At 35.7% G+C, this 21,870-nt stretch overlaps 1 protein-coding gene across 1 annotated transcript in view; it reads left to right on the top strand.

The window, feature by feature from the left end:
• The window catches only part of IL1RAPL2 (interleukin 1 receptor accessory protein like 2), a 1,393,401-nt gene that overhangs the window by 998,327 nt on the left and 373,204 nt on the right, over positions 1–21,870 (top strand). Inside the window, exon 5 of the mRNA XM_033110155.1 lies at positions 4,991–5,065. Coding sequence (XP_032966046.1) covers positions 4,991–5,065 — 75 coding nt within the window. The remainder of the gene's footprint in view (positions 1–4,990; positions 5,066–21,870) is intronic.

Genomic DNA, 21,870 nt, shown 5'->3' with positions numbered 1-21,870 from the left:
TGGGGTTTTTTTAAGGCTGTATTGTGTCTCCCTATTTTATCCTAGCTCACAGGTTCATATTTTATCCTGTTGTAAATGTAGGAGACATTGGTAGATTTTGAAAGGTTAAACATTGTGATGAAAATAGTGATTTTGAAATGCGATTATAGTGCTTCTGTGTTGAATGGATTTGGAGGGGTCTTTTCATTGCCCTTATTATACATATTCCATAATGACTTTATTCATAGAAATTAATGAGTTACTTTATGATCCTAAGTGTATGGGTTCGTACACTTAGTGATTTTTGCTTCAAGCTGTCCTACTCCCTCCCACTTGTCTCTCTGGCAAGTCTAATTAAACAGACAAGTCAACAACAAAAGAGGATAATGAAACTTGTAATAACAGTATGTAATACTTAAGTGATATAGTCAAATGAACTGATTTATTCAATCAAACAACTAATTCTAATGATTTATTACACTAAGTTCATGGAACTTGACCAATATTTCAGTGAAGCCAATTGATCTGTTTGTCCAGGTAGACACAACCTTTGTTAATAAAAAAGAGCTTATTTGGACATTCCCCTCAGGAAAGTTAGTGTCAAACATAAAACCCAGCTTTACGAAGAAGCAGGCAGCAACTAGTAATAGATTCACTAGCACATTAAGACTAGTGTCATGTTATACTCAGTAGAGCAATGATATTTAAGGATAATTAAACATAAGCAGCTACAGAGGGAAATGCAGAGGAGGAATTATGGACTCAACTATTGGTACCAAACTTCATCCCTGCTCCCATTTTTTCAATCAAAACATGAAGCTTGAGCAGCAAATCCAAACACTAGCCCAGACCCCATTTAGTCCCTCTAGAGGTCCAGGATAAATTTTCTAATAAAATTATCAATGTCCACTGTTGTTCAGGGAGCCTAATATTGACAGTCCTCCCCTTCATTTTCCAAACAGTAACTGTAAAATTCTTATGAGATCTAAAAGAACAGAAAGAAATGAGCTTGCCTGCCTATGGGAGCGTGTGCTCTAGCTAATCTGCAAGTGCTATAATTATTCTGGGCACTGACAGATTTGTGTCTGGGCTGGTGGTTAGGATCCAGATGAACTGCTGCAGTTGCTGTTTTATCATCACAAATGTTCTGCACTTCTTGGCAATTCCCGGGCCTAGACATGATATTGGGTTTAATGAGACTCCACTCCCATATATCCCACCGGCATGTGTTAAGGTAAGTGCAAGTTCATCCCCTTTCATTCATGGGTTTTTTAAAAAAAATTGTATGTGTGTGGAATGTCCTATAGGGAATCATGTGTCAGCTGGCTGTTTGCCACCATGACACTCCCATTGGCCGAGGAACCTTAGCATAGTTAATTAGTGTGTAGTCAAAGAGGCTAAAACCGTTGATTCAGTACTGAGCGTTTTTACTTTTTACCTGTCTCCTGCCTCCAACTTATATTTGTTGTTCTATTTATTTTGCTAATGAGGGTTTTGGTCACAGGAAGCACCAAATGGGTCAGTGTAAGCTTCATTTAACTTCATCTCTAAATTGGCCATAATTATAACTATCTTCCTCACCTCCCAAGGTCATTGTGTATATCACGTAAATTAAAGTATCTGAAAGCACTTTGAAGATTATGATCCACCTATAAATTTAAGGTACTCATATTATCATTAATATTAATAAATGTCACTTCAGTAATTGACATTTAGCAATAATAAAATCAGGGTAAATATATCCATAGTTCATGGCAGGAGGTAAGAATAGGGGACAACAATGAATTCAAATTCATATTCTGATGAAAGTAAGACAAAATATTCATCGTTCAGCATGAAATACATTACTTATAACTATTTCTCACTTATCACATTTTAATTAATTCATTTGGAGGCAAGACACATTTGAAGATAAGACTAGGAACAGTTTTTGTCAAGCTAAGTGTCTATAATCTGGATGTGTTAGACAGATTGACTGTAATTCTACAAAGAAACCAAAGTGTTGTTTTAATAAATAAAATTTGGGTGGATGAATTTAATTTAATTTTAATTTTAATCATGTTTTGAATACACAGTTTATGAATGTTGTTCAAATGTACAAAAAGTATATAGTGAAAATTCAGTCTTTCTCTGTCTGCCCATACTACCCTTCTCCCACACCACCACCATTTCTCAGCCACCCAGTTCCTCTCCTCAGAAGAAATCAGTTACCAATTTGACAGGTAACCATTCAGAAATATTCCATACTTACACAAATAAATTTATATATACACACACACATAATATATAAAAATATAAATAAATAAATTACGTATTTATGTATTTTGTTCAAAGGATGGTATACTGTGCACATTGTTTGGAACCTTGCTTTTTCATTGAATAGTATATCTTGGAGATATTTTCATGATAGATGTATAGATTTACCTAATTCCTTCAAATAGCTGCACAATAATATATCGTTATATGAAAGTACTATATTATTTAACCAGTCTCCTACTGATGGATATTTTAATTGTTTTCAATATTTTGCTATTACAAACAAAAACAAGCCACAACAAAACTAAACACTTGTTATGACTGGATTTTGAATCCAAATATTTAAATTTTGTTTAAAGCGTATCCCTTATGTATCAAATAATATTTAAATATCTGATTATCATAGACAATAGTTTAGTGGTTACCAGAGGGTAAGGTAGGTGGGGGGTGGGAGATGAGGGTAAGTGGGATCAAATATATGGTGATGGAAGGAGAACTGACTCTGGGTGGTGAACACACAATGGGATTTATAGATGATGTAATGCAGAATTGTACACCTGAAATCTATGTAATTTCACTAACATTTGTCACCCCAATAAATTAAAAAAAAAGAGTAACTGAAGTATTTAGAAAATGAAGATTATAGATATCATATGTGTATATTTGTCTATATTATGCCAAAATCAGCTTAGTTAAAAAGCATATATATGTGTGTGTGTGTGTGTGTGTGTGTGTGTGTGTGTAGTTTGATTACATAAGGACAAGATGTGTTGTAGTCCATCAATAAAGATTGGTTGGAAAAATGGAATTATTCACTAAAATTTTCCCTTTGCAAGAAATTTGGATATCAGGAAGATAGTAATGTTATGTAAAGCTCTTTCCTGAGAATTTCTGGTGCATTTATTTGTTATCTACAACTGTTTTGGGACTCTCAGCAAATTTATATATTTTCCTAACCTTACCTGTCATGTGATCACCTTTTCTTTCTCCTTTTCTAACTGTCCTTGCAAATACGACATAGAACTTTTATCACATTAGCAGAGAATTCTCAAGCCACTCAATTAATGATGGATTAATGATTCTCTTATATGCCCAGCTCTATTCCATCTCCTGTGGGTTACAAAGAAGTATAAAACATTTCCCTTTAATAAGTAAGAGTCCAGTTAAATAGTTGAAGCAAGACATAAATTTGGGAACAATTAAAAAGAATTCAGGATATACATAATAGCTTGATATGAGGTTTGCCATAAAGTATTTTATAGCTGTATGCCAAGTCTTCTCATTTCTTTCTTCTAGGTGCCTCTCAAATTTGCCTCTTTTCTTTTTTAATTTTTTCAGACTCCACCACTTTGATTCCTCACTCCCTTACTGTGGCATTGTTGTTGCATCCTCTTAGCTGGTTTTCTTCTCCTCCAGCCCATCGTGTATCTTAAGCCAATCATCTTTATTTTTTATAATTCATAAAAAATATTTTTCAGTTACTGTTGACATATTAGTTTCAGGTGTACAAAACAACACAGTGATTAGATATTTATATACCTCACAAAGTGATAACCCCAGTAAACCTATTACCTATCTGACACTGTACATAGTTAAGCCAGTCATCTTTAGAGAGCTCTTACCTTGAGTCTTTTGTTGTTTTTGTTCCAAGAATTTATAATGGCCTTCTAGTTTACTACAACATGTCCAAATTCCTCTGCATGTTTCTTGGGATCCTCCAGAATTGAGCTCCACTTATCTATTTAGTTTCATTTCCAGTTACTCCACATCATGAGTAACTTGCTTTTTAACCCAACCTACCCATCTCATTTTCCCTTACTCCGTGCCTTTCCAAATCTTTTCCATTCCTTAAGGTCTACGTGGAGACCCATTTCCTTCATAAAACTTTCCCCAATCCTGCCAACCAATATTGACCTCTGTTTTCCCCATGCCTTCACCACATATAGCTTTATAGCTCAACTGCTACAATTTTTCATTCGATTGTATTCTTTGTTCTATTCTCTCTTTATTTTACTATTACTTTTTAATTTTTTAGTACTTTTAAAAAATTTTTCAATTACAGTTCATATACAATGTTGTATTAGTTTCTGTACATAAGATAGTGATTAAACATTTATATAACTTATGAGGTGATTTAGCATCATAAATCTAGCATCTCTTTATTTCATTGTGTTAATTCTGTGCTCATAGATTGCATATCTACTTCCTTCTCCTATAGCACTTAGCACAGGATTTTGTGGATAAAAGATGCTCAATCAGTATTTTTAATCAATTATCCTAATGAAAGTACAAATGCTTTATTGTGTTGTTTTGGGGGTTGAGGTTAGGAGTAGGGAATGATTCTGAAGCATAGAGGTTCAATCCAACAGAAATGTCCATTAGGGTTATTGTTCCTTTAGAATATGTAATACCACAAAGTAGGTGTGGAAATTTAATCTTTATCTGATTATACTTTTGAAATCTGTATTTCTTTACACTCACAAGCTTATAAAAACCACTCAACATAGTCTATTTGTTTGATCTTGTTGGAAAGTGTAGCTGTGGAAATGGCCTATTTACAGTGATCAATGGTGCTATAAATATGCTGGGAAATGGATATTGTATGGATAGAGTAGCAACTCAAGTAGGAATACTGTCTAATAACTGTTTACACACCATCAAGTCTACAAACATTAAATATCATCCATGATAGAATCTTTCTTATACTGTAATTTATCTCAATTTTTCCATTACTTTCTTTCATTTTCTCTTCTAGCTTTACTCACAGACAAGCCTCCCAAGCCATTGTTCCCCATGGAGAATCAGCCAAGTGTTATGGATGTCCAGCTGGGTAAGTCCCCTTCTGGGAATAATAGATACTAAATTTGCTCTCTGTTAACAGATGGGGAAAATTGCATGAACCAAGAAAGGTTTATCGCCACTGTTATTACATGCAAATGAATTTGTGTCTGCTCATTTATAACCCTGGAATTCAATACAATAGGAGCTTTAAGGAAATGAGTTTGTATGGCATCAAGGAATGGTAATACTAATTGGTTACACTGGGTATTAAGAGTGCTGTAGGACAGAGCTTTTTAACTCTTTGACTGATAGATTCATGGGTGTTGTGCATTGGTGATTGGTAAAGAAAACTTTTCATGCTTGTCAGCCTTTTTTTTTTTTTTTTAATTTGGAGAGCATTAACTCTTGGGGAACAAGCACTTTTTAAAATAAAAGACCCCTTCAGTAAGCCTTTAAAATGATTTGATAATATTATTTCCAGTGGCACAATCCATGGCTACTTAAAACTTGTTTTTATGGTGAGATCCTGAATGTTTATGAATCACATGGTGTTGGGACAAGTAAAAAGTTGATTTACGGGTGCTAATGTCTTTTTACAGTCTCAAATAAGGACACAAAGTTTTGAGCCTTCTTTTTATGTCCCCTACCACTAATCTTTGTATTTAAAGAACTGTAAGATTGAAACTCAGAGGCCTGACAATATCTCTTTTAAACGCTGGCCTTCCTTTACTCTAAAACATGTACTTAAACGTGGGTGAGATGTCATCTATTGGGTTTCAATCTATAATTGTAAGAATGTCTTCAATTCTGAGCAAGAGAACTGAGTAAATACGCTGGAAATGTATCAGACATACTTTTGGCAAGTGATTTACTCAAATATGTGACCATGGTGGTACCTACCAATAATATAGACAGAGAAGATGAGTTGGCCCCAGTATCTCACTCATTTTGGACATTTTGTGCTGAGCTTTTGATCTTTTGAATTTAACTTGGATTGTTAGAGGCTTATTGCCATCTTAAAAAAAGGTGAGAGACAATTACACTCCTAAGAGCTTGTTTATTTTTCTAAAATGTAATATAGTACATTGTAGTTAATGCAGCCTAGCAGTATGACTACCAAAGTTAAGTATTTTAAAACAAAAAGAAGAAAATAATAAACTTGTTGTCAAGAGTGGGCTGTGGGAATGGTGAATATTATGCAGATAATGTTGATATATTAGACTATGGCTCTCCCCCCACAACTTGTATTACCTTGCACTCATTACATTTTGTTATAGATGTGCAGACACACCCCCTTAGTAATTTTTTTTTACTTACATCTTCCCATCCGTTCTGGGATAAAAATACCTCAAGGGCACTCTGTATTTTGCCAGGGGTTACATGAAGCCATAAAATGATCTTGTATCATTAGATTTCTTGGAGATTCAAGTGTATAAGTTGCTATCATATGAAAACTTATACATTATGGAGTAGAAAGCAAAATTCACACAAATATTTCAAATAACGCATGAGTAAATTTTGTGTTTGTGGTCCTGGGTGAATACTTCTTCATTCTGCCATTAGGACAGGGGCGTCCAAACTTTTTTCAACATTTTTCACCAAGGGCCATATGCGGAAAAATACACAAACAGCCGGGCCACTCACTCAAGGTGAAGTATGTATTGCCTCACCTGGTTTATTTAAGTAAACTAAATATATTTTTGGAATTTGCTGCGGGCCAATTAACAATGGATCATGGGCCGCAGTTGGCCCGCGGGCCACAGTTTGGACACCGCTGCATTAGGCACACGTCAACAGAAAAATCTGAGCACTATTTCTTTAAAGCAAGGAGAGAAACCCTTGTAGGGAGTATATTTCATTCAGATGCAGTAGCTGCAACACTTGTATGTGCTATTCAGGACATCTCTAAGATGTGCTTTGTATAAATATGTATTTCAACATAGATATCTATGCTCAAATAACCCACTACCAATATCACCCTGTAAAATTACTAAAGTAATTTGCTTCCAATGTACATTAGATGCAAGGCTGAACTTTTCAGTTTGAAACACAATTTGAAAACAACTATATTGACAGGAAGATGAAGACCTACCGATTTTTCATCCCAGAACGGATGTTTCTCTGAGATGCTAAAGAACTGTGTCATTCCGAGAAAGAAAAACAAAATCAGTAAACCAGATCTTTGGCATGTCAAGGAGCATATGACTGGTTAATTTTAAGTGATTTTAACTTTTCCACAGATTTCTTTAGCACCATTTATTTACAACTGGAAATGATTTTGAGACTTAATCTTATGCCTCAATAGTAAGGTGATGTTAGGAGCACTGTAAATGTCACATTGCTCCTCAGTGTCAGTGGATGCTTTGTAGTCAGAATGACGAGGGTTTAGAAACCTCAGAGATAAAAAAGAGATAGAAAAAATAATCGGGGAAATTGGACAACACTGTCTATACGTGGAAAGATTTCAGAATTCAATAAGTTTATGAAAACTCCTAGAAATTATTTTCCTTCATTTTTTTAAAAGTGTATTAGGGACATTCATCTTTAGATATCCTCAAACCAGAACTAAAACTAGAACTACCAAAACACATAACAGTCCAAACCAAATGGGGTAAGCACATTACGAAGTTCAGGTTTCCCAAATCCCAATACTTAAAATTTGAGACAACATTGTGGTATATTTAAAATTGCCCACGTTTTTTTGTTGTTTTTTCCTGCTCCTACCATCTAAACATAATTTTTCACTCCTCTACCCTTGCAACTGGGTTGGCTTTAGGGATGTGCTTAGCCAATAGAGTATGTCATAAGTGATATTGTGGGATTTTGGTGGGTGGGTCAAAAGAAACCTTGCGACGTCTATTTGGCTTTCTTGATCTGCTCTGAAACTACTATGCTGTGAGAAGCTCAAGCCACATGGAGAGGCCCTAGAGGATGAAAAACCATGTAGAGAATGAGACGCTAATGAGCACCAAATCACCAGACATGTAAGTGAAGAAGCCATCTTGGAAGTGGAACCTCCAGCTCCACCTGCCCTGGCTTGTGCCATGTAGTTCATAGACAAATCTTCTCAAATTTCTAACCCAAAAAGTCATGAGCAAAATAAAATGGTTGTCATGTGTCACTATATTAATTGTAGTTTGTTAAACAACAATAGTTAACCGGAAAAAATATTAATTAGTTTTCTCTAGAAATGGAATTTCTCTGAATTCCATTTTCCCCGGGCACAAGACTCCCATGCAGGTATTTTATGCAAAATGAGAAATATTGTGGGAAATACTTGGGTACTAGCTTCAAAATCATTTTAGAAAACATGGTCTGGTATAATTGTTCATGTGTTTGTTTGAGGGTTACACTGAGTTCTCAGTTCTGCATATTTCTAAAGTCAATCCAATAAATGTAAATTTTCAATAGAAATGAATACTTTTTACTGCATGAATTTGGCATTAGTAAAGATATTTTGTTGTGTCTTTAGAGGAAAATAAACATCTTGACTTTCTCTTTCCTATAGTGTAATCTATTAGTCATCTACAAGGTTCTGGAAATTTACATACTTTTTGCTGACATAGTGATGACAGTTTGGTTGTTGCTAAATTGTGTTCACATTGTAAAGCTGAAAGAAGATTAATATTAACCAAATAACCATATATTTTGAGATGATAAACATGATCTTAACAAAATAATCTGAAAACTATTGTTCTCACAATGCAAGCTAATTCAGCTACAGCTGCCTATGGTAATGTATGAAATACAAAGACCAAAGGAATGTACAAAACACACACAAAAACCTAATTTGGTCTTGTTATCTTCCATTTTTTTCTCTCTCTGAAGGTAAATTTAGCTTTTAATTTAATAAATAAACCTTTACTCTACCAGGGCTAGTTATTTTTTTGGCAGCTGGAAAGAAGTATATTTTCAATATTTTTCTAAGAAAAAATAACACGGCTTCATAGTACATTAATTTATATTGCACTTTAATACCAAAGTGATAAAATATTATGGGGACATGTGTGCCACTTGAAATGTATTGATGTGAGGAAGACCCTTCTTTGTAAACTTGTTTATTTCACAGAACCCAAATGCATGCTTTACAAACTATAACAGACCCCCAGAAGTTTTGAAAAAGCCATGAACAAATGGGAATGAAACGATTGGATATCTCACATCTAAATTCCATTAAGGGTGAATTTGGAAATTTGCTCTGTTCTTCTATTCAATGATGATAACTTTCTTCTTGGATTTTTTTTAAAGACTTAAAACAAAAACTCAGACACAGACAATAGTTTAGTGGTTACCACAGAGTAAGTGGGAAAGGGGTGGTAGATGAAGGTAAAAAGGATCAAATACATGGTGATGGAAAGAGAACTGACTCTGGGTGGTGAACACACAATATGATATATAGATGATGTATTATAGAATTGCACCCCTGAAACCTATGTAAATTTACTAACAATTGTCACCCCAATAAACTCTAATTAAAAAAATAAGCCAATCAGTGTTTTGCATAAAACAAATATAAAAACTATTTGCTTTATCTTTTTGTGTCAAAGAATCTAAAAGAAAATCTGGGGGCCTAATGCATATAAAAAACAAACAAAACAACAACAACAAGAAACCTCAGACAAGTTGAATAGTCCAAGTTAATTAAATACCTCAGATGCTTCACAGAGCCAGATTGTTTATCTTTAGAAGAATTTGATTTGGTATAAAAATTCCCTTTATTTCACTTCTACCATTCAGAATTTATAATGTTTTTACAGGCTGCTCAAATTCATATTTCATGGCTGCGTTAGGTGCTACTGGCTTATCCTTTCTCTTGTATATAAGGAGTGTTAATCTTTGTCAGAAATCAATTTCAGCTGAAAATTATATTAGGTCCCCTAAGAGACCACTGTAAAAGACTGTACAGGAAAATAAAGCAAAATATAATATTTAATGAAATACTCAGGACTAGAAGACAAAAATAACTAATTGAATCCTAAATTAGGAAATTAGTTGTTCGACCAAATCTATCTTTTTAAAACGTTATTTACCTAAAATCATTTGTTGACCTCATAAGTGGATGCCGAACACTGTCTTACAATGTGGTGATAATAGGGGTGAATAAATGAGATACTTGGCCTTAAGTTGTTCTCAGTCTAGTGGGGAAGACAGATATGTAAGCAGAATTACAAAGCAATATGATAACTGCCAAAACAGAGATGGGAAAAGGAAGAGTGAGTTGTTGTTTGTGTGTATGTGGCAATAACTTATAAATTAACAGTTCTATACTCTGACTTTCTCTTGATATAATGAAATAGCTCTGTATCCTCAATCCAAGTGCTAGCTCTGTATCCTCAATCCAAGTGCTATATTTATTTGGAAATAACTAAAAATTGCTGAAGATATAACCTTTTGAAATAGTAAATTGTTCACCATTTGCTTCAATATGGCAAATACTAAAAATGGAATGTTATGATGCCGTTGAGTCTCATCAGTTTAGCAAAATTAGTCAACTCTTTCTAAAGTTGTCATAGAATAAAAAACCCACAGCAAGTCACCAACCAATTGAGCTAAACATGTCAGACTAGGATTACTATCAATGCAAATAGCAATATATGATCATTTCATTAGCTCCAGCTAATGACTTGGTATATGCATTTTGTATATAATTGTGGTAGCAAGGGATTTTGTTGAACTATTTTTGTTTTTTTATACTCTTCCTACCCTGTTAGTTTCAAGTAACTCCTTGAAAACCTTTATTTAATCTTGAATAAATGAAACCTTTAGAGAGGAAGAAGTAGGGTATCATGAGTTCACTCAGCTTTCTTGGCATGCATCATTGGAGCTGGTCCATGGTAGTATTCTCTCTCCCTTGTAGACATTTTAGGATTAGTGAGTTATTTCCAAAAGATCTTTTCTTTTTCTTTTTTTTTTTTCAGGATAAAATGCAAGTGCTTAGCATGGCTGCCCAAAATTATTACCCAGATTGTATAACATGTGCATTATATACAACTTTCAAAAATCTAGGCCAAGCTTTTTTCCTAAGAGTTGGCTGCTGTATTAATGCTTGAGACTGAAACTGGTTTACTTACTTTGTTCAAGTTTTTTATAACTTAGCTGTACCTGTTTTGAGATACTTAAGAATGAAAAGAAAAAGTTAACAGTTTACAAAGATTTTTATGCAATGCAGCAAGTTGATTATGAACAGCTCATGAATAACATATTGACAAGACCTCTATATATATTGTTGTTTTGGGGCATTGCTGAAGTTTATGTCTTATTGAGATACTAATATAAGCTTGAAGGTGTTTCATCACATTTTCATTAATGCCAATACCACGATTTTACACATATAAAAACAAAATTATTTGAGGATTTACTATGCACTAGGCAGTGCAATGGGCAATCATGCATGCACTGTCTTATTTATTCCTCTAAGAGCCTGGATTAGTAGTAGGTATTTTTTAACCATTTTGCAGATGAGGAAACTCATCCTCAGGTGAAATAATGTTTCTGAAGCTACATATTTAGTAAGTGGCAGAGTTGGGATTTTGATCATATTTGTCTGACTACAAGGTCTGTGTTATTTTTATTATAGTATATTGAGTATAATAAAATTATATGGGCCAAAATTATATCCTCAAAAAAGCTATGTCTCATAGAGTAATTTTGTAAAAATAATAATAATAATAATAATAATAATAATAATAATAATAAGCAACTATATTATATAACTATACATAAAATAATTATTTGTATTTAACAAAAGCTTTACTACTACTCATCACTATTATTGTTATAATATTTAGTATCATTATTTATTAATAGCTCTACTATAAATAACAAGAAGTATAGTTATAATAATACTTAGTATTATATTATTTAACAGTAGTAGTAGAGCTATCAATTATTAATTGCTTACCAGGTACTAGTAATTAATTTATATAATTACTAATTAAATAGTAATTTATATGTATAATCTCATTTAATTCTCCCAATAACTTTATGATATAAACATAACTATATTTGTTCCACTTTAAAAAAACATTATTCAGATATTATTCATATACCATACAATTGACCCACTTAAAGCATACATTTCAGTGATTTCAAGTATATTCACAGGGTTGTATAACCATCTTCACAATCAATTTTAGAACATTTCACCATCTCAATAAGAAACTCCATACACATTAGCAGTCACTTCTCAAACCCCCACCTCTAACCCCACCTCCAGCTCCAAGCCACCACTAATCAATTGACTGTAGAACATTTAACATAAATGAAATCATACCACATGTGATCTTTGCGATTGGCTTCTTACACTTAGCATATTATTCTTGAGGTTCAAACACGTAGCTTAGACCAGTACTTCATCCCTTTTTATTGCTGAGTAACATTCCATTGTATGGATATACCACATTTTATGTATCCATGCATCAGTTGAAGGACATTTTGGTTGTATCCACCCTTTGGTTATTATAAATAATGCTGCTATATACATCCATGTACAAGCTTTTGTGTGGACATATGTTATCATTTCTCTTGGGTATATATCTAGCAGTATTGTTGTTGAGTTATTTAGTCACTCTATATCTAACCTTTTATGGAATTTCCAGTGTTTTTCCAAAGCAGTTACACCATTTTATATTCCCAGAAAAAATGCAAAAGCATTCTAATTTCTCCAAATCCTTGGTAACACTTATTATTTTCCATTTAAAAAAACCCCCAAAAAACAAAAAACAGTTATTCTTAGGGGTAGGTAGTGGTATTTCATGGTGGTTTTGACATTTATTTCTCTAATGGCTAATTATGCAGAGTATCGTTTTTTGTGTTTATTTTCTATTTATATGTCTTTTGTGGAGAAATGTGTATGGCCCATTGTTTAAATGAGGAATTCGTGCTCAGAGAAATCATATAACTTACCCAAACTAGTAAGCAGTTTATAAGTAGTGAGGGCTAAGTTGACACTCTTTTTTTTAAAATTAAAATTTATTGGGGTGACAATTGTTAGTAAAGTTACATAGATTTCAGGTGTACAATTCTGTAATACATCACCTATATATCACGTTGTGTGTTCACCACCCAGAGTCAGTTCTCCTTCCATCATCATATATTGGATCCCCTTTTCCCTCATCTACCAGCCCCCTCCCCACTTACCCTCTGGTAATAAGTTGACACTCTTAACACTTACCGATAATTCCCATTAAGGTCAGTACTATTGTGTACTTAGTCTTCTTGCATTGGGGGCTTTCTTCTGTTCCCTTTTAAAAAATGGATTTTTGGACAGAAAGTGAGTGACCCTATATGAATAAGTTAAAGTATTATCCAGTGTGAATTGATTCAATGGGAAAATAGAAATGAGTAAGAGAACATTATTTTGACTTTTTGACCTTTGTAACTCAGTCCAAAACACTTTTCAAGTGACAAACTAATTCAGAAGCTGTAGACATACCTGAAAACTGGCTATAAAGCACAGGCAGTATAGAGAAGTATTCTGGATGTATGTACCCTTAAAATGGTCAGAAAGCTGAGTATACTGTAGCAGTTGAACAGCTATAAAGAAATTCATCTGTGTCATTCAAGGATATATTAGAGACTAAAAAGTAAACTTGGAAACTCCCTGCTTTTGGAATTTATTAGGAATATGTATGAACTGAGGACATATTTGCCAACAGCACATTCTGTCTGTATTGATATTAATACCATCAGCTTTATAGTATTTTTCAGCAGTTCTATCTTCTGCCCCCTTTAACTCAGTGGATAATGGAGACTTTTCTAAAAATCTGAAAAAAGAAAGCTGCACATTTTGACTATGTCTAAACATCCAACATAAATTGGAGGGAAACACAATTTAGATGCCCCTTACAAATAACTTATATTATTTAATATAAACAAAACATTATATTATAAATAAACATTTAGAAAATTGAGGGAAATATCATCTAACTGGTTGACACATAAACCACTTTTAAGTATCCTCATAACTGAGGTGCAAGGGTGTCTTAGCATCATTTAGATAATTTCCTAAATTATTTTCTAGACTTTATTTGTATAGACATGGCTTAAACTTTAAAAGGTCTTTTGCTCCTTTAGAAATAGTTATTTCCAGAAATTACTTAGAGATATCAGGAGTGGCATATAAATACCCGGTGTTCTTAATAGGCACATGTGTTGCTGTGATTTAGAAAACGCCAGAAATCTTCCCCTTTTCCTTCTTATTCTTACCCTAAATATATCTTGTATTATTATAGAGGGCAACCATAGATCAGAGTGAATACAAATTAAGCGCGAGGCAAGAAAAAACTCAGAGGCTTCTCAAGCCAGAGCTGGTATTCTGGAGTCAAGATAGCTACCTGAAGTCTGAAAGCTTTGAGCTTGAAGAGGCCCAAAGAAGGGCCTGAGCAAATAGGTCAGTTCAGAGAACATACAAATATCGGGTCTCTAGAAAGGTGGGTAGGTCAAAGGCTGTGAAGCCATCACAAGTTATGTAACCAATGGATACTGAAAGATCAAAGGCATTGATTATAGACCTATAAGAGTTGGCACTTGATTCTCCCAAGAGCAAGGTATTGTCTCTGTGGGCATAGTCCCTGAAAAAGAAAGTTGGAAAGAACTGAGGCTCAGGGTAATGTAGAGGAGGACACACCTGGCAGTTAGGAGCAATTAAGATGCTTTAGGTGAGAAAAGGCGCTCCATCAAAAAGAATGAAAGGCAAACTTTGCCTGAGACCAATTCTGATAGAAACAGTCTAGTCTTTGCCACTATCTGAATTTTGAAAATTGAATTAATAGTGTATGCATCATATGCAAAAATATACTTTGGTTTTGTTTGCAAATGCAGTATCAGTCCAGGAGCTTCTGTATATTGAAATTTTGCTTATGCTTTAGACACTTGTTTTCAAGAACAGGAGCTCTGGCCTACTGAGTGTTTATATCAAATAGTTTATTGTCCTTAGTTGCAAATATGTTGAGAATTCATCCATTGCTATAATCGTGATTTTCCATTTATAAATAAGCTGTTTAAGACGATTTTATGGTTTCAGATCTTACATTTAAGTCTTTAATCCATTTTGAATTTATTCTTGTATAAGCTGTAATGAAGTGGTCCAGCTTCATTTTTTTGCATGTCTCTGTCCAGGTTTCCCAGCACCATTTAGTAAATAGGCTGTCTTTACCCCACCGTAGATTCTTGCTTCCATTGTCATAGATTAAATGACCATATAGGCATGGATTTATTTCTGGGCTCTCTATTCTGTTCCATTGATCTATGTGTCTGTTTTTATGCCAGTACCGTGCTGTTTTGATTACTGTAGCCTTGTAGTATAATTTGATGTCAGGTTTCATTATACCTCCCACTTTGTTCTTATTTCATTGCTTTCTACACCTGAAACTAATTTAAAAAAAAGTGGAAAGAAAAAGAAGATTTTAACTTGGTGAGATAACCATGGTATGTCTCAAAGCCGATTGTGATGATGAATCAGCAAAGGAACAAAAAGAATGTGAACATGTGGAGTGAGACCTTGCATTAGAGGAGAGAGGAATTATGGTTAAGGGCCAATTTGAATACCCCCTTACATCAATTATAGGAAAATAAAAGTGCTTTATGAAGGAAGAGAATAGTGCTAATTCTAGATAAAGAATTGCAGAAGGGGAGGGTTAATTTTAATAATGATATTTCATATTTATGTAGTAAACTTCTACAAGGAACTCAAAGCTTTTTTTCAGGTAGTAGCTAATCAATTTCTTTAATATTTCTCTAAAATAGGATGTGCCGTTATTAACCATTGACATATGTAGAGATTAAGGTTTTTCTGTGATACCCACAGGCAGCTTAACTGAACATACTAGTGAGGAGTCAGCTGGATTAGTACTGAATAAATGATTATAAGCATGACCATTATTAGACAGCTCAGAATTACTATTTACTCTGCTATTGTGTATGTATTGATGTATAGCAGGAGTGATCTATCTACTCATTTCTACCTGTGTTGCTACTTCCTTTCTCAGCCTTGTAGTTAGCTTATTAACCTAATAATAGTTGTTCTCATGAGTGACCACTTAATATATCAAACTAGTAACTCTTAAAATTTGCATATTGGTACGCTGTGTTTGCATTTGCTCTTTGGTTCTTTGTGTTGATTCCTGGGATTTTAGATTTTAATTCTTAAGATATGCAAAGAATTCTTAAAGAGGCCAGATAAAAAAGCAAATGAGGTGGTAGCAATGGGAACTGGTTAACATTTGCAGAAGATGAGAGAGAGACCTTGCCTTCATGTAATGTGTATAAATAGCTAACTAATAATGGATCTTCTTATTTGTCAAGGGCAAGTCTATGGTTCTGTTGGTTGACTAGGCTATTTTTTTAAATATTCTATTTGACTTCTACTATGCCAGTAGATGCCAATGAGTGATTCTATAGTTTCCAGTTATCTTCTTCAAATGGATTGTTCTATTGTACTTATCCTACTCTTATTAGTATTCTTACTCTACCCTAGTGGTCTTTATTTTCAGCAAAAGGAAACTTAGTGCAACTTATCTCATTCTACTGATCTGGAAACCAGTGTCACATCCAAAGTCACTGAAAAAACAGACCAAGACCATTCAGTGTGAAATGTTTTAATCCACCCCCCATTTCAAAATATCCCTTCATTTTAATTTTTTCTTTCCCCCTCTACTTTATTCTAGGCATACAAGGTGCCATTATTTCCTTCTAATTTAAATTGTCTATTTCTGTTTTTGATTCTACCCTTTCCCATATGTTTCTGTAACCATCAATTATCTCTTCTTTCAACTGAATTTTCAAACTTTGTCCCATAGTAAGTACACTAATTTTTTCCATCCTAAATGAATATGTATTAAAATAAAACAGTTTCCTTATCTTGCTGCCCTTTCAAGTTACATTATCCCATCTCTCTTTTGCCTGTCCACACTCAATTGCTTGAAAAAGTGTGTGCAGACCATGTTTTACTGTCTCGTTCACTTCTAACCTTACTGAAGCCTGACTTCAACCCCATCATTCTGTTGAAGCTCATCTCTCAGTTATTTAATTATCTTACTATAATTACTTAGTTCTACAGTGTCTTCAATCACCTCTTCCTTTTCAGGATCATTTTACACTCTTTTGCACCATTGAATAAATTCTTTGCTACCATGGTGCTTGACATACAGTAGGTATTTAGTGTATGATGAATACATCTTCTTTCTTCAATATCTCCTGTTTGCTCTCCTACTTATAAACCACATTATCTTCTTGTTTTATGTCAACCTCTCTGCTATCTCTTCCTACAACTGCTTCTTTAATTGGTTTTAGGGGGAGGGGATGAATACAAGTTTAAGCCATAAGGAAATTTTTTAAATTTTCACAAAATTAAATCATGACAATATGAGCTTAGTTAACGTGTAGGCCTTTCCTAAATAAGACAGAAGTACTTGCTTAGGTTTATTTTATAAAGAGGGATGCCTATTTTTTAAATTAAATTTATTGGGGTGACAGTGGTTAGTAAAATTATTTAGGTTTCAAGTGTACATTTCTATAATACATCTTCTACACATTACATTGTGTGCTCACCACCCAGAGTCAGTTCTCCTTCCATCACCATATATTTGACCCCCTTTACCCTCTTCTATCACCCTCCCTCCACACTTATCACCTGGTAACCACTAAACTTTTGTCTGTGTCTATGAGTTTTGTTTCTTTATTCGTCTTGTTCCTTTGTTACTTTTAGTTTTATATCCCACATATGAGTGAAGTCATATTGTTCTCGACTTTTTCTATCTGACTTATTTCACTTAGCATAATAATCTCAAGATCCATCCATGTTGTCACAAATGGAAGTATTTAATCTTTTCTTATGTTAGAGTAGTATTCCATTGTGTATGTATACAACATTCTCTTTATCCAATCATCTATTGAAGGACACTTTGGTTGTCCTTTGGTTGTTATGGTGGTTTTCCTCTTGGCCACCATAAGTAATGCTGCAATGAACATCAGAGTACATCTATCTTTAGAGATAAATGTTTTAGGATTTTTTTGGTAGATACCCAGGAGAGAAATTGCTGGGTCATATGATAATTCTGTTATTGATTTTGAGGAACCTCCCTACTGTTTTCCAAAGTGTCTATACCAATTTACATTCCCACAAACAGTGTATGAGGGTTCCTTCTTCTCCACAGCCTTTCCAACATTTGTTTTTATTTGCCTTGTTGATGATTGTCATTCTAACAGGTGTGAGGTGATACCTATTGTGGTTTTGATTTGAGGGATGCCTATTCTTAATTAATGAAAGCTTTAACATGGGACTCTCATTCTTAATTAGAATTATTGATAAGACTCATCCAGTTGCTAAGATATTCATTGAACACCTACTTTGTGTAAAGCCCTATGGAGACACACAGATGGCTAATATTCAGACATGGCCTTTATGGAGGCTAGTATTTAGCTTAGGTGATTGATATAAACAATACAGCATAAGAAGTAACATCTGTAAGATAGTAGAATACATAGCCCCAGAACTTGTCCCTCTACAGAAACACACACTTAACAAAATTTTGTGGTCCACAAAGCTTTTAGAGAAATTCCAGGAATCATATATGAAGTCATAGTACCCAAGGCAAGCTCAAAGCCAAGAACAGTCATATTGAAGTGATAAGAAAAGCCATTGTATTTAACCATATCAGTTCCTCCCCTAAGCTGACACACCTTGCAATTGGGAGAAAACCCCAAACTGCAGCTTTCTCCTTAGGAGGGAAAGAGAAGAGTAGAATGTATATCCAACATTGCAGCTTGTCTTGCAGGGTGGCCTGCGGGGTCTCTGCTCCCGCTCCCCACATAAGAACGCAGAATATGGTAAGGCCAAAAAGGGACACCCACGGAGCCATAGGTAGGGGAGTCATACCACTATAGTCTCACTGGAGGCTGGATTCACACAACGTGCGACCTGCTGTCGCTTTTCTGCCTGCCAACTGACCGACTTGCTAGCTGCAATCTGCCCTGCTAACTGCAATTCGCTCTTGCTAGCTCAGCCACCATCTTCTTGCTAGCTCCCATTTTCTGTTAACGTAGCCACAGCAATTATTTCAGTGGCCAATGGCCCACTGGTTACAGCTGACAGCCAACCAGCCACAGCCAATGGCCATTCAATCACAGTTGATGGCCATTTACTACCTGAGCCAGCAGCTTTCCATGTGAGGCTGAGAGCCTGGAAACTGCACTCCTGGCTCTGTCCCCACATAGCTTTTAGGGGGATGGCACAATCGACTGCTTTCTGTCTCTCATGACTCAGAGTGCTGATAGGGAACCAGCATGGCTGGGGTGACTAGGGGGTACAGAAAACAAAAGATTACTCAGTGGCTTGAGGCAATGCCAGAGAACCTGCAGTATTGCAGACAGACACTAAAGGGAGCAAGAGATTACAAGCTCCTGAGGAAGAAACCAGTGAATCTCTGTAACTAGGAAATTACATAGCCTATAGAAGATGCATCCCTAGAAAAGATTTGAGAGGCACCCAGAATCTATGGGAAGGTTGATTAATGAAGATACTTCCCTATATGATGCCTTTCTGTGAAGAGTGGGAGAGGTGACTGTTTTCAAAAAGAAGGATAACAACAAAGAATTTCAAGGCACATAAAGAAATAGAAAAACAAGGCCCACTTAAAGGAACAAAATAAGTCTCCAGAAAACAACCCTAAATTAATGGAGGTGTATGAATGTCATGCAGAGTGTCATGCGGGGTCTCAGTTCCCACTCCCCTCACAAGAACGCAGGATATGGTGAGGCCAAAAAGGAACACCCACGGAGCCATAGATAGTGGAGTCATACCACAATATTCTCGCTGGCGGCTCAGTTGGAGACACAGGAAGCAGGAACCACACAATCCACAACCTGCCATCCACTTCCCTGTCAACCAACCTCCATTGCTAACTGCAATCCACTCTTGCTAGCTCAGCCACCATCTTCTTGCTAGCCCCCATTTTCTGCTAGCTTAGCCATGGCAGTTATATCAGTGGCGAATGGCTCACTGGTAGCAGCTGATGGCTAACTAGTCACAGCTGATGGCCATCTACTACCTGAGCCATCACCTTTCCATGTGAAGCCGAGAGCCTGGAAACTGCTCTTTGGGATTCTGTCCCCACAATGAATTACTTGACAAATAATTAAAAATAACCATCATAATGTTCAACAAGCTAAGGAAAACAATGCAAAACAAAGTGAATATATCTACAAAGATAGAAAACAATTAAAAAAATAGAGATGAAGTACACGATAACTGAATTGAAAAATTCTCTATAGAAATTCAATAGTAAACTTGATCAACCAGAAGAAAAAATTAGCAAACTCAAAACAGGTGATTTGAGATTATCCAGTCAAAGGAGGAAAAGAACAAAAAAATGAGAAAGCGTGAATAAAGCCTGAGACTTATGCACATTATTGGAGTCCCTGAAAGGAAAGGAAGAGGGGGAAAATGGGCAGAAATATTATTTGAACAAATAATGGGAGAAAACCCCCTAAATTTGGGAAAGGTAGTGGATATCCAGCTTCCAGAAGCCCAAAAGACACAACTATGAGTAATACAAAAAAGTCCACACCAGATATCAGAGTTATACATAGAAATGGCGGTGTGAGGTGAGCCTCTTGAAATCTCCCCTGGAATTTATAATGAACAACTGTAATTCCACAAAGGACTCCCTGCGCAACACACAGGCAAGACTGAAATCATCTATAGGTGGGCAAATTGGGCGAGCGGGGGAAGAGGGAAGGAAGAAAAGTGGAGACTCGGGCCACGTGGGAGCAGGAAGCAGACCGGAGATGGGAGCTCCAAGCTCCCTGTATTCTGAAGCGACCACAGCCATTGGAGAGGGAAGAATTCGGATCACTAGCACTCACACAGTCCTGCCTGAAGGTTCAGCATATAATACGGCAGAACCTAACCCTCACGGCAGAGACATTGGAGTAAAGACTGACGGAAAAAGGTTGAAAACAACGATTTAACCCCTCACTGCAAAGTAGAGGACAGAAGGCATAGCTTAGGAGACTGGCCAACCCCTTCCCACCCTCCCAGAGCTCGCACCACCCCCACCTGCCCAGTTCTACTAGAAGCAGAACAGGAGCAGTGTCAGATCAAAACAACAGAACATTTGCAGTTCTGAGAGCGGCACTCCGAGGCCATAGACTCACAGACCAACTAGTTCTGGCAAAAGGGGGAGAGCCCTGGGTGCAGGATAGGCTGTGCTGCTGGTCACCACCAATTCTCAGAGCCACCGCTCACAAATCACTCCACACCTGCCCCAACCTATAAGGGTGGATCCCTGCAGAGGTAAACAGCTGCTGAAACACACAGGTGCTGAAACTGGCCCAGGTAGAGCTTTGGAACTGCTGAAGCTCTCCACACACACCCCCACCCATGGAGGTAGTACCTTGAGACCCAGGTGACCTCCTCGCAGAGGAGAAGCCCACCATCCAGAGAATCCCCCCATTGTGTGAGAAGCTAGAACAGTGCCGAGAAAATATAAAACTACAGAGTGACAGAGAATAAAAGGCTGCAGTGGGAGAAAATAAAACAGTCTACCAACACTTACTGGAAAACAAAAGAAAGATCACTTCCTACCAACCTGTTACAGAACGCACTCCTGTAGATGCCTAGGAAGAGAAATAATAATTCACTAATTGCTATGAATAACCAAGGTAACAAGGCAGCTCAGAAAGAAAATGAAAAATATACAGAAAATGAACTTAAAGACATGGAAATTTGTGACTTATGTGACAATTCAAGATTGCAGTTCTGAAAAAATTCAACGAGATGCAAGAAAACACAGACAGTTCAAAGAACTCAGAAACATCATCAAAGAACAAAATGAACATTTTACCAAAGAGATT

The sequence above is a fragment of the Rhinolophus ferrumequinum genome, chromosome X (assembly GCF_004115265.2).
Source record: "Rhinolophus ferrumequinum isolate MPI-CBG mRhiFer1 chromosome X, mRhiFer1_v1.p, whole genome shotgun sequence".
Lineage (NCBI taxonomy): Eukaryota > Metazoa > Chordata > Mammalia > Chiroptera > Rhinolophidae > Rhinolophus > Rhinolophus ferrumequinum.
This window is presented reverse-complemented; position numbering and strand designations above follow the sequence as displayed.